The 13839-nt window shown below is 43.3% G+C and overlaps 2 protein-coding genes across 2 annotated transcripts; both read left to right on the top strand.

Moving 5' to 3' along the window:
* Nucleotides 1-3807: 3807 nt before the first annotated feature.
* acta1b (actin alpha 1, skeletal muscle b) lies at nucleotides 3808-7643 on the top strand. The gene is made up of 7 exons (XM_034529329.1): nucleotides 3808-3857; nucleotides 4740-4876; nucleotides 5466-5790; nucleotides 6119-6280; nucleotides 6622-6813; nucleotides 6920-7101; nucleotides 7233-7643. The coding sequence occupies exons 2-7, from the start codon at nucleotides 4748-4750 to the stop codon at nucleotides 7374-7376; spliced, it is 1134 nt and encodes a 377-aa protein (XP_034385220.1). The 5' UTR covers nucleotides 3808-3857; nucleotides 4740-4747; the 3' UTR covers nucleotides 7377-7643.
* A 950-nt stretch (nucleotides 7644-8593) lies between these two features.
* ccsapb (centriole, cilia and spindle-associated protein b) lies at nucleotides 8594-13719 on the top strand. Its single transcript, XM_034529330.1, has 5 exons — nucleotides 8594-8758; nucleotides 9738-10101; nucleotides 10201-10275; nucleotides 10938-11158; nucleotides 11250-13719. Exons 2-5 carry the CDS (start codon nucleotides 9744-9746, stop codon nucleotides 11430-11432), a joined length of 837 nt encoding a protein of 278 aa, XP_034385221.1. The 5' UTR covers nucleotides 8594-8758; nucleotides 9738-9743; the 3' UTR covers nucleotides 11433-13719.
* The last annotated feature ends 120 nt before the right edge of the window (nucleotides 13720-13839 follow it).

Raw genomic sequence — 13839 nt, 5'->3', positions numbered from 1 at the left:
GTAGAGGCATCAAAGAGGAAAATACATTCTGAAAATATATAAACTGAATTAAACTTCCTGTTTAGACATGTTCATTCTGGACCTTTTGGTAACGGTATATATGGTGTAGGACTTTTGATCTTGGCTCTAAAGATTATTCTCACTAGATTCTCAGACACTGTGATCTCTCTGTGATCAGTAAAATGTGTCTTCTTAAAACTAAACAGAGTTTCCAGCAGTTGTTCTTGTTCTGCAGAGGACGGCTCAGCTGGCTCATGCAGCTCACCAGGTGCTGCTCAGCCTTGCAAGGGTTTCCAATTCCAGCTCTATGTGCTGCAGCTCCCTTCGCTTTTCACTGTATCTGGCCCGGGCTATTTGAAGAACTCCAGGAACTGAGGTTCTGACCCTTTTCAGCCTTCCATAACAAAAACATTATATAATTTCTTTGCTTTTCGCTAGAAAAATCTGGCTCAAAGTCTTGCAATAGATAGGAAAATAAATATCCAAATAAAATTCATCTTTGTAAGTGTTGCATTTCAGTTGAGCTCAACCATAACACACCATCGCGGTTGGTAGGAGACCATGCAGAAGTTTAATGGTGCAGAGTCTCATAAAGCACATTAAGCATTATTTTATAACAAATTGACTGTCAATATCAGACATCCTACCACTTTGAAACAAGTTGCACTTCACAGGCGCAGTAGTATCTTGTGTTTTTTGCCCGATAGTCTCACTGATCAGTAGTCATCATTCTCCCAGTTCTGCCTTTCTCGTGAAATACTACTGCCACTTTTTCTTGAGGCAAAAACCAAGCACCTTCTTCTACAAATTACATTAAAATGATTAATTCACTTCAGGAAACTTTTGAACAGATAGACACCGCAGAAGACGAGGAGTCTTGTTCATCAGGAGGATAGAAAGCAGCATTAGAAAGCAGTGCATGCCTAGCAAGGAGCTGATTTGCGCAGCACATCACAAACAAAATGAGGCTAAACAGGAAGCAGAATTAAACTTCATGAGATCAAATCACACAATTTGTACTACTTATTTAAGGATATTATTTTCAACAAACTTTTTTTTAAAACTCTCCCTGAAGTACTTTTACCTTTCTATTTACAATATCCTGAGTATCAGTAGTATCAGTAGTATCAGTATCCACAAACTTTCTTCAGTGTATCACCTGAGATAACTAATCTCCAACACGCCTCCTGTGGGTTCTGTACTGTACATGCACCGCGGTAGCCTCTGTCGTTGAGCACACTGCCACACTTAAAAAGGTAGGACACTTGTGTACAGCAAATGTATTGGTTCCAGCGACTGAATGCCGAGGCGTGTGCTATTCTTACCCTTTCTCTGTCACTCTGACCCTCTGTGCTCTCATGAGAGACACAGTGTGTTGACTGAAATACAAATCTAACTGAGTAGGTAGAAACGTGGAAGACTGAGCATGCGCTAACAAAAAAATAAAAATAAAAAACATCCATGTGTCTCTCTACCTTTCCACTTCTCTCTCTTGTCTTGTACTTAAACTGACGTGTAACCACTATCAGACACTCTCAAAAACAAACTGTACTTCTAAAAAACACTGAGAAATACACTGTTTGTCCAAAGTCGCTCAGCTGGCTGGGTTACATATCTTCTGACAAACTGAACTATTTTTTTATCCCACCTGCTGCACACACCCTTTCACCTCCCTCTTTGTCCTCCCCCGTAGCAGACTTTCCAGGAGACTGCCTGGACTCTCCTCCCCCTCGGCCCCTCTGACCTCCACTCCCCTCCCTTCCGTCTCCCACTGCCTGACAACTGCCATCCCCTTTACATTTTAGGCGTTTCACAGGCCCTCGGGTCCGAAACGGCTCACAACAAGTGCATAAAAGTAGCTGTACCTTGCTCTGCCGCCCCTCCACTCCCTGACGCCCTCCCACCACACACACACACACACACACACACATACACACACACACACACACACACACACACACACACACACACACAAAGACACACCCACACAAAAATACACACACCACAGAAACAATATTCTCTGAAAACCCCCAGAGCCAATTAAGGCAACTTTTCATTACAACTAACAATTCCTGCTGATATAAGAAGCACAGAAGATGTAACTTCTTTGCCTATTAGTAACTTTTCTCTCCAGGTTCAGGCCATGAAATGTTACATGTTAACATTTATCTGCTCCCACATAAATCCAGCGTTAGGTTATGGCATGAGAGCAAAATAATAATGCATGTGTTTGAAACCAACACGAGAAGCACTTTTCCACACATTTTTGTATGCTTTCCCATTTTTATGCTTTCCCATTTTCCTTTCTGTGACAAAAATATGAAAAAAAAATTGAATATCTCTTGTTATGCACATGAAGTTCCAGCAGTATTCATTTGCATAGATTCTTACTTTGTATGAATACATTGGGACATTAGTTGCTTAAGGAATCCCCAGTTGTCCCCAGGTGTCATTAGTTGTCTCTCTCTCTGTGCCTCTGCTGTTCATCTACCAAATCAGATTTAGATGTGTCCCTGTCTTTTTCTCTATACTTCACACTGTTCCTCTGTCATTCCTCACTTCCATTGAGTGTATTATAAGGTATTTTGCACCTCCTCTTTCACTCCTCGTTATGTCTCATGCCACTAAACACACACAAACATACATGTGCATGTATGTACACACACTCCATTTCTCACTCAGACATGCACACTCACTCACAGACACACACACACATACACGCACATGAACACTAGCTCCCCCTCCTCCATTAGAGTTATAATTAATCCAACTGCTCCAGTGACAGAGCAGCGTAGCCCCTGCAGATATGGTTTCAGCTGTTGGCTGTTTCGGGGGTTCTCTCCTTATTTATTCAATAAGACTGTGTGGACCTGTGTGAATATGAGACCATGTGGTTTGCACAATAGCACAGTTTGAATTAAACCAATTGTTTAAAGTAGAGCATAATTAAGAAAAGGGATTCAAGTTTGCAATCTCTTAATTTAGAAGAACAAGATTGTCTATGCACACACGCTCACCTTTTTTTTGGTCATAACATGCTAAATAAATACAAATACATACAATCTATAAATGCAAAAAGGCCTTTGATTTCCTGTGCCATATTGGGCTCAGTTAATCAGGCTGCAGCATTTAGTGCAATCAATTACAAATAGTCTTCTTAAATTGTTATTATTACTGAACTGTCACGACTGGAATAATGAAGCAGCACATATTAACTGTTTACACACCAAATCTTCAATCTCAGGTCTGATCAAATGACTTGTGTCAATTCGTATTGATCACCATAACGTGCATTGAACTCTTAATTGGCACTTTCCGGCTGCAGGGCCATTTTTGACGTGTCAGTCATAGATCGGGGGCTGGCTCTCACCCTGGTCTAAATCTGTTCAGATGAGGGCAGCATTTTCCCATTTTAAGGCTGGATGAGGCCTACTAGCAGCAAATCTACAACCCTGGTTGGTAACAACTGGCGTCTCCCCGAGAAAACCCCCACTGAACCGCGCGCTCCTTTTACGGCCCTCGAGGTGGGACCGCGAGGCTTGATGGGAGGTCAAAGCGACAGTTCCATATATGGCGCGCGCTCTCTCCTCGTCGGGCACGCGCAGCGTCAGTCCGGACCCTCTACTCAAACCTAATGGATCCCCTCCCTCCGCCTCCGCGCTGGACCCCACCCACTCCTCACCCTCGGCCTGTCAGCATCCTAATATGGCAGAGGGCCGGGATTGGGTCCGGTGCTGAGGTTTGTGAATGGTGGAGGTTGGGTATATAAGGTGGACCTGCAAGCAAGGAAGATTGTAGCTGGTTCAGCAATCGCATTGGTTGGGTCTTTCTCTCCGAGCCGCAGACACCCCCCTAAGGTAAGACCCTGCTAGAACTCCTGAAGTCTCCCATCCAGGTTGGGACACAAGACTATAGGCCTTTACCAGAACAGCTATGGAGCATGGAGCGTAGGCAGGACTGCCAGCGACAGGACGCCTAGGACCAGATACCACTCGAGCCAACATGGGCAACTCCACTGGAGGATAGGATTGATAGGAGAGGCTTGGTGCTGGAGAAGAAGAAGGGACATTTTTGTAAATATAGTCTGAGCAGTAGAATAGAAATACAGTGCTGGGCAGGAGAAGCTCTAATCTGAACTGTCCTGCTGGGACATTTTTTTAAATAGTTAAATTAATAGGTCGATAGATAAAGTAGACTGACTGGTTATAGATGTAACACTGAATCCGGAGAAGGTGCGGATGCAGCAAGATGCGATGCACCTTCAGACCAATTAAAAAGCAGGATAGCGGACCTGAGAAAGTTGATAATGAGAAAATGCTTTTAGATTTACCTGAACTTTAACACACTTTTTGCTTCAGGGACATTTAGAATAATATATATACATAAATGACAGAATATTAGTCGACACAAATTCAGAAACATGTCTGAAGGACAACAAATAGAGAAGTTACAAATTGTTTACTTTCAATGTGATTTCTATCCCGGCGTAATGGCCTGCTGTCAGTGTGCTATGGACACGTTTAGCGTGAGGCATGGGTCTGACCAGGTTCATGCTCCAGTAAATGTTCGTTATTTCCTAATAAATTATGTTTTTAGTATCAAAATGTTAGACACTTGGTGTGAGCTTGTAGGAAACGAGAAACGAGTAAACCAAAACATAAGTTTGAGATTAATTTCTTTCACCACGTGGATTTGATTGAGTGAGCTGAACTCTTTTTCTTCTCCCTCCTCTCTTAAAGAATCCAACATGTGTGACGACGAGGAGACTACCGCCCTTGTGTGCGACAACGGCTCCGGTCTTGTAAAGGCTGGCTTCGCCGGAGATGATGCCCCCAGGGCCGTCTTCCCCTCCATCGTCGGCCGCCCCCGTCACCAGGTAAACAGCAGAAAAAATCCTCCTATATATTAATAGAAGAGACTAACTGAAAAGGTTAAGAAAAAAACAACAATTACTGGAATAATTACACAATTCTTCCAATATAGAAAAACAATTCGGTGAACAGTATACTTTACATAAAAAAATATATTGTACTCTTAATGTAATACATTTATAATACACTCTTACAGGCAGTTATACACTCTTTTGACTACAGACTCCTATAGGAGTGTTAATTAATTTAGCTGAGATTTTGATATTTTAGTATCAAAATGTAGTTATTTTGCGCTGTTATAATAATATTAGATGATAAACGCGTGGCATTACGTTTCGTGAGCCGTGTAAATGTGGCTCCCTTTACCACCAGCAATGTGGCCTTTGACTCTTTGAGACTAAATTAGTCACACGTGTACTGACAGTCATACAATTGCTCTCTGTCTGTCCCTGTGACCCAAGCTGTCATTTGGCACATCCACGCAATTGTCAACGTGCCTTTTGCATCACATAGTAAAGACTTTAATCTGACCAGAAGAAGGTCATACCTCTGTTTGGATAATTTGACGTAACTTTTCCATTATCTTGCTTTCAGGGTGTCATGGTCGGTATGGGTCAGAAGGACTCCTACGTCGGCGACGAGGCCCAGAGCAAGAGGGGTATCCTGACTCTGAAGTACCCCATCGAGCACGGTATCATTACCAACTGGGACGACATGGAGAAGATCTGGCACCACACCTTCTACAACGAGCTGAGAGTGGCACCAGAGGAGCACCCCACCCTGCTCACTGAAGCCCCCCTGAACCCCAAGGCCAACAGAGAGAAGATGACCCAGATCATGTTTGAGACCTTCAACGTCCCCGCCATGTATGTGGCCATCCAGGCTGTGCTGTCCCTGTACGCTTCCGGCCGTACCACCGGTAAGACTGACAACCATACATATACATAATACAAAAAGAAAGTCGCCTTTATTATAGAACATACAATATAACTGACTTGTGCAACTGATACAAGTATATAACAATTGCAACACATAATATGGTGCCCGTTTTACGCACAGCTTTTACGCACAGTCGGACAGCCTTTCTGGGACTGTTTAGGTTCTCTTATGACATATACCTGCAGTGTGTATTTGTACATTCTCATTCAAGCACCCCCTTTAGGCACACTTTTACGCTCAAACCTAATATGTTTGTGGACCTTGTTATCGCCTGGACTCTACTAAACTCTCACCGTGGCTCTCCCTAGGTATTGTGCTGGATGCTGGTGATGGTGTGACCCACAACGTCCCAGTCTATGAGGGTTACGCCCTGCCCCACGCCATCATGCGTCTGGACCTGGCTGGTCGCGATCTGACCGACTACCTGATGAAGATCCTGACTGAGCGTGGCTACTCTTTCGTGACCACCGGTAAGGAACTCAGTCTACTCCAAAAACAAAGCAGCTGAAAGAAAGAAGCAATCCATAGGGCTTTTAGGCAGACAGAGTGGAATCTAAATTATCATCAAACTCTATTTTTTATTTGACCAGCAACACATCGTCTACACAGTTCCCGATAATGCTGAAAATTAGGCATATTATTTTTAATTATTAAAGTCGATTAACAGACTCTGTAAAAACGGGATGTGTGTTTAAGAAAAACAAACAATTCGCTTTCCAGCTTTCGTAGATCAGCCCAGTTAATTGCGCACACGGTGTCTGTGTTTCGTTTGTCACTCCGGACTAACTCTCATCAACTTGTCCCCCAACAGCTGAGCGTGAGATCGTGCGTGACATCAAGGAGAAGCTTTGCTATGTGGCTCTGGACTTCGAGAACGAGATGGCCACCGCTGCCTCCTCCTCCTCTCTGGAGAAGAGCTACGAGCTTCCCGACGGTCAGGTCATCACCATCGGAAACGAGAGGTTCCGTTGCCCTGAGACCCTCTTCCAGCCTTCCTTCATTGGTACGTCAGAATAATAACGATACTCCTTTATTTATTACGCACCGCAGTTATTGTGCCAAACCAGGCACCCACCTCCGCTTTACACTTGTCCTTCTCATCTGACCAGGTATGGAGTCTGCTGGTATTCATGAGACCGCCTACAACAGCATCATGAAGTGCGACATTGACATCCGTAAGGATCTGTACGCCAACAACGTGCTCTCCGGTGGTACCACCATGTACCCTGGTATTGCTGACCGTATGCAGAAGGAAATCACTGCTCTGGCCCCCAGCACCATGAAGATCAAGGTACATATTATGACAGCAAAAACATTACAGTTCATCCCCAAATTGAAATATTTTAAATGAATAATTATGCATGACAAATGTGAAGCACTGGCACTTTACTGATCCATTTTGTCTCCCTCTCTCTCCTCCAGATCATTGCCCCTCCCGAGAGGAAATACTCCGTCTGGATCGGTGGCTCCATCCTGGCTTCCCTGTCCACCTTCCAGCAGATGTGGATCTCCAAGCAGGAGTACGACGAGGCGGGTCCCAGCATTGTCCACAGGAAGTGCTTCTAAATCTTCATCTGCAGCTTCTCCATTATTTACACCACCAGCTATTTGGAGATCAAGCGAAAAGGAGGATCAACGTCTGCGGCACAGCAACACTCTGCTGTCAATGGACTGTCTGTCTGCGCTGTTGACATTCATATGCATTTTTTATTCTTTTAAAATGTGCATATTGTTTAGCTGTTTGTTGTCTGTTGCACGGAAAACGGCTGTGAAAATCCACCACTGAACCATGCATCCACCCAAAAGAAAACTTTAATAAAAAAGAATAACAACATGTTGCCCAATACATGTGAATGTAAGTGTATATACATATTGATAATTTATTAAAGTCCATTATTTGGTATTTTCGACCCTGGGCTTGTTTTTCTATTAGAGGGAGGGTATGGGAGAGGGTGAAAAACAAAAGCTTTGGGAAAATATAAATACTGGAATGTGGACGATTTAACATAAAGGTATACCATTCAAAAATGAAGGTTGCCCTCAAAACCATGAACATCTTCTTAATTTGGGGGAGTAACAAAAGGCATCACATCAATTAAATCCGGGAGAGGCTTAATTGACTTAAGCACAAGTGTGCCTGACACACTCTACCCCATAAACCAACGCTGAGCAGGTGCCAGGGGAAGTTCATAGGTCGATAGTTGGACTGGTGAGAAGGAGGGAGGGTTTCTTTCTCTGCCCCACCAGTCACTACTGGCTGGGGGCTTCTGGGCGACAGAGGTAGTGAAAGGTGACGCCTGAAAGGTCCCGACAGTCGGAGTTTGACTTGCCAGGAATGTGCCAGGGCAGGAGCGGCAGCTCCGCTTTAGACCGCCCGGATCAGAAGCACGGGACACCCGACACCCGGCTGTGAATCCCGTTGAGCTGTCTGCCCTGCACGACCATCCGAGCAGCTCCGGCTCCCAGACCATCTTTAGGCAAGACCGGACCCGCAGCCCTTCCCTTATATGCATATAAGCTCATTAGGTTAACTGGGTGTGGGGTTTGCGTCTGGCCTTAAAGCACAATGGAGTATGCTGGGCGCGCAACACCCTGTGCCCCCCTGCGCGCACATTATTAATATTGACCTATCACTGTGCAGCCCGATTTAACAAGCGACAAGTTACTAAATTAACCTATATTATTACTCGAAGCTGTGCATTGAGTCTAAATACAATACAACTAATCGTCTTTTCATCATATTTTACCAAACAATATAAATAATTATCAGCAAAATCGTTCATAAACGCCACATATTCCTGACATCCCGGTCCGGGCCACCTGTTGCGGGTGTGTTTGGCTTTTTAAAAGCGTCCTGAAGCGGGCGGAGCTACGGGACGCAGCACAGATTACAGCAGCGCCGTGAACGCCATCTGTTCTGCTCCGCTTCCGTGAAACCCGAGTCCGGTGTAAGTATATTTACTGTCCACGCATTTAGACTCGTAGGCCTACCGCTCTCTGAATGTCTGCTGTCAAGCCGTGCACTGTTACGGCCGAGTGGGGGCGGATTGTGGAGTGATGTATGACGTCGTGGCTATTATCTGCAAGCGCTATTATGCGATTATTGGTGCTGTATATTGATGGGCTCACATCTATAATTAACCCGGACACATCTGTTATGATGACGGTATAACGGGGAGCAACGGGCACTTCGTTTAACCAATATATTGACACCCTGTTACGGTGTCGGAGTTGATGAGATACAATCCATGACGACGATTTTATGTGCGCATGTTGAAAGCTTGTGGACACAACAACGCCGCATTTCAGTGACGCTTATACTGAAATACATCTGTGAGAATGTGTAGCACAACCGTAAGCCTGTCAGTTATCTATAGCCGGACGAGTTTTAATACAACCGTTACGGTTGGGCCGAATATTCAACAGTCGTTTAGATCGCCGAAGCCAATCAGAGGAGGAAACGACCGCTACGTCATCGCGTTTAATAATGTCTGCTGTTAACGTTGTGACGGCGATTTTAATTCCAGCCGATTTTCAACAGTGCAACGCCGATTGAACACATACGTACACATCCGAGTTATTGACTTCCTCAAAACTAGACTTGCGAGTCCCCCCGCAGGAGCCCATCCTCGGCTAGAAGAGGAAGTAGGCGGGTCTGGTAGCCGCGGGGAGCCTCCAGCTGCTCCGCCATTGGTTGACACTTTCTCAACTCCACGGTTTAAATGTCTGGCGGTGACGTCGATGCTCAAAAACCTGCGGATGCTGAAAACGTCGTAGCTGTTGCTTCTGCGTATAACACATTGTTACTGCACGTGTAAATTAACATCACACACCTCGCAGACGTGTCATGTGTGTGAAGCAACGGGAGCTTTTCATGAAAGTGGAGCATGTTTACAGCGTCGCGGTCTGTTTGTTGATGGCTTTCAGCTCAAGATGGTGACCAAGAGGATGCGCTCGGAGTACATGAAGAAGTTCAAAGACCCCAAATGGGAGACCTACACGAAGTGTTACGAGGAGATGCTGAAGTACAGGCTGACCCGCAGGCTGCTGGAGCACACGCACAACCCCTGGTTCTGGAGTGGCACCGACAGTGATTCAGAATCTGGAGGAAGAAGCCCCCCTCGTCCCAGTAAGAACCAGGTCCAGCCCGAGACCAGCAGAGATGGGATGGAGGTTCAGCTGGAGGAGTGTGAGGGGGCGAGGATGGAGCGAAAGCAGGAGCAGCTGAGCAGAGACTCCGGGTCTGTATCCAGGCTTCCTCTTCCAAAGGAGGACAAGGTGTCCGTCCATGGTAACAATGAGCTGCCATACGTGTGGTTTAGGGACTGTGCAACATAGTGGGATGTTTACAAGCTGCTCATCTGTAACATATGGCATTCACTCCTCTCAGGCTCTCAGCTTAAAGGTGCCAGAGAGACAGAAGCACCGGAGGAGAGAGAGGAGCAGGCTCACAACCAAGACCGAGGTAATTAAAAGCACTGTCCTTGATTAGTGTGCATTCGTCAGTGCCTTGTAAATGTGCATAAGTCCTGAGGTGGAGTCAGATTCATTGTCAACATGAAAGAAACAAGCAAACATAGATGTGATGAGTAGTAGGGTGATGACACAGAGGCTGACTTCCCCATGTGGAGATGGAAAGCATCAATCATCAATGATTTTGCAAACCTCAAAATGACATGTCAAATATAGACACCCTCCATTCAGCAACAAACAAACAACAAACAACCGCAACAAACAACCAAGAAAACCACAACAGTGCCACCTAGTGCAGGAAGAGCGTCACAGCTGATCAAAATAAACAATAAAACCGATCATGGGATTTATTACAAACCTATGAAAGGTCATGGAAGTTTCACCAAATGCTCTCTTTTTATATAGAGATGTAGCAAAGTTGTGCTATTAACAATACTAACGTCACATTGTTAAACAAGTAACATACAATATATCAAATTGGATATATGCAGAGTGATCCAAGACAGCCTCACTATTCATTCATAAATCTTGACAGAATGATTTGTTTCTTGCAGATGATCTTTCTCCAAGGAATTTATGTCGATACATTTTTATTCACCAGTTTCATCATGTATTTTGGTGATGCTTTAACCTGTTGGTCTTTTCTATTTGTAGAGAGAGACACTGGAGGAACCAGACCACAGCAGAGTAAAGCCGCCAAATCCTCAAAGCAAATATGGCGCTCCCAGCGGGTCAGGCCTGCGCCAACACAGCAGCCCAGGGACGACAGCAAAGACCGCAGGCATCCTTTCGCTCTGTACGGGTCAGGAGAGAAGGAAGCAGACATGGCGAGCAGGAAGACACACAATGTTGGCCCTGCAGCTTCGACTACTGAGGTACTCTTTCTTTCTGAGGAGCTACACCTGGTAACATGTGTTGTGACGACAGCAACTGACAAGTTTATCTTGGCGTTTATTTTCCCGGTAGATCCATGAGTCGGCTCTTCGTGCTAAGGTCAGGCGGGAGGTGGAGCACCAGATGCAGACCCAGACGACTGAACGCCGGAGAGCCAAGTCTGCCGATCTGGACAAGGACAGAAAGTTGGTTCAACCAGAATTCAACCCCTGGATCACAGAGTACATGCGCTGCTTCTCTGCTCGCTCACGATAGGACACACACGCACACACGGACATTCACACACACTCAAAATTTAAAAAAAATACAAAATGAAAGCCATTACTGCCTACCGTCACTAAAGTTTAAATACCCACAGCCGTAGAATAGAGCATGGGTGGATTGATTCAATCAAAGGCTCTTAAATGTGTTGAAGGTGGAAACTGACAACACTTTGAAATTCACTGTGTGGCTTATTCCCCCAGATGTGTACTATCATGTTTTTACATAAATCAATTGTATTATGTATATACAACAATAACCATTTTACAGGGTATAAGAGACTCTTGTAAGAGATGGATTGAAAGTGTAAGTATACTTAATAGATTTGTTAGCTATTTTGATTAGAATGAAGAGTCTAAAATGCATTTTACAGCCATACTTTAGTGCAATCCCTTTAAACAGAGGCTGTACAAAACATGTGCATGTCTTTTCTACAGGGATATCAAACCAGTGGACTAACAGGGGTAATGACGGCACATGGTTGAATAGATTCAACCACATTCATAAAAAGGCTTCTGAGATCTAATGTGCGACCACTAACATGAAGAATGTGCATACACTTGTTTTATGTATACATAGACACAACTAAACACACTTACAGTAATATGTCTGTTAAAGAGTTTTACAGCTTTGTACTTTGAGATATTGGAGCTCTGTGACCTGGGTCTTGTAGGTTTAATGTTTTTTGTAGAAGTTCATGGATCAATCCTGACTGAGTTTGTTTAGATAAATAGTGAATCACACTCCGTCAAACTCTGTCAAATCACAGTTTTTCTCACCGGCTTTTTCTGTGGTCGGACAGTGTTATTGATTTCAAATATTCTCATCACAACATTTGCATTTGTTCTTTAGTTTAGTTATTTAGCATTATTGCAGTGTGAAAATACATGTTTGACTTTCAAAGCCATTGGACGTCTGAACATTGTGTCTGTGTTGCTATGGATACTGCAGAGTTTCTGTCATACTGACTCGTCATGGCACTCTTTCTACCACAAAAGATATAATATAGAAAATGTCATACAGCTAATTCAGGTTCCTACTAAGCATAACAATCAATTGTTGAGGCCCACAATCTTCATCATTACTGTTTCTGAATATGCTTTAGAACCAAAAGTGGAACCATAACAATGATGGACGTTAAGCTGGCGCTAAATGAGCGTCAGAAGTACCTGAGTACATATTGCTGATTTACTGCTTACTGTTTAAAGCAGAATACACTCTAAAGCAGGAGCACCACAGCACTTTGATAAATAGTGACCGTTCTGTAATAATCTGTAGATATTAATGTAGATACAGAATTCCTTGCTACCATTTGGCTTTTCGGGTCGTTTATATCTCTATCATTTGTTCTATGTGTGTAAAATGTTATTTGTACTTGCATAAGAAAACAAAAATGGACTTTTAATCCTTTGTGGAATGGATCTGGCCTTTTCATCATCAAAACCACTAGAATCCGATCCCTGTGTTTCCTCGTGTCAGTAATCATGATCAAATCAGCGCTGTTCCATAAAAACTGGAGAAAAGACCGTTTCTCCTTTGCACAACTGTATTGATGTTATTGATGTGAATATTGTGCGGAAAAAAAGGGTTGACATTTAACATTTTCTCAGAATTGTTTTAAGTATTACATTCCTCACTATTGTAATGATTTAGTTGATCGGTGCTTTTAAGTTAAACCGGAATATAAATCAAACAAAACATGTGACATTTTATGCAGTATTATGATACTTTGAATAATTGCCTTCAAGCCAGTTTGTTTTTTTAGATGTAGTGAACTTTGACAGTCTCAGAAAGCAGAAGTGGAATAAGACCGACTTTACTTTTTTTAAATGTTAGGTACTAAGAACAAACTTTTAAATTAAGATTATCTCAATGTTGATTTAGCCCTCCTTCTTGTCACATGCGTTTCTCAGTTTTCTTTACAATGTATAGCAGAGATCCATCAAGCCCAAATACTCCTTTGAGAAAAGACATATTCATCACATATGATCATCCTACTCAAGAAATGTAATCAGGCATAAGGAAGAAGAAATAGAGGTTATGACCAATAAAGCACCAGAAGTACTTACAGTACGTTTTACCTCTTGACAAACTCCACAGTGGAGTCTGGCTTTAGTGAAAAAGATTCTCCTGTTCACATATTTAATTGATGACATTAGGGGCGCAACGATTACAGAATAATGTAAAATGATGTTACTTAACATTTTGTTTACATTTTAGGCTTTCAACTGACTATGTACATTTCTTATTTGATGTGGAGTAAAAGACTGTTGAAGTTAAATGGTGTGGCGCAACGCTTTTTAATAAATCACTTTTTTACATCTGTTCATCTCCACCATTACACATATCATTTAGAAAATAAGAAATTAAATCTCTCTGAAGAAAAATATAAATAACGCAA

The sequence above is a fragment of the Cyclopterus lumpus genome, chromosome 3, assembly GCF_009769545.1.
Source record: "Cyclopterus lumpus isolate fCycLum1 chromosome 3, fCycLum1.pri, whole genome shotgun sequence".
Lineage (NCBI taxonomy): Eukaryota > Metazoa > Chordata > Actinopteri > Perciformes > Cyclopteridae > Cyclopterus > Cyclopterus lumpus.
The sequence above is the reverse complement of the archived record's forward strand: the minus strand, read 5'-3'. Positions and strand labels throughout refer to the sequence as shown.

Bases quoted from the DNA above. Each gene is read 5' to 3' on its own strand.
- acta1b (XM_034529329.1), top strand. From the start codon at position 4,748: ATGTGTGACGACGAGGAGACTACCGCCCTTGTGTGCGACAACGGCTCC. The intron at 4,877-5,465 runs GTAAACAGCAGA...TCTTGCTTTCAG, and splicing joins TCGGCCGCCCCCGTCACCAG to GGTGTCATGGTCGGTATGGG. The intron at 6,281-6,621 runs GTAAGGAACTCA...GTCCCCCAACAG, and splicing joins CTACTCTTTCGTGACCACCG to CTGAGCGTGAGATCGTGCGT.
- ccsapb (XM_034529330.1), top strand. From the start codon at position 9,744: ATGGTGACCAAGAGGATGCGCTCGGAGTACATGAAGAAGTTCAAAGAC. The intron at 10,102-10,200 runs GTAACAATGAGC...CACTCCTCTCAG, and splicing joins GGACAAGGTGTCCGTCCATG to GCTCTCAGCTTAAAGGTGCC. The intron at 11,159-11,249 runs GTACTCTTTCTT...TTTTCCCGGTAG, and splicing joins CTGCAGCTTCGACTACTGAG to ATCCATGAGTCGGCTCTTCG.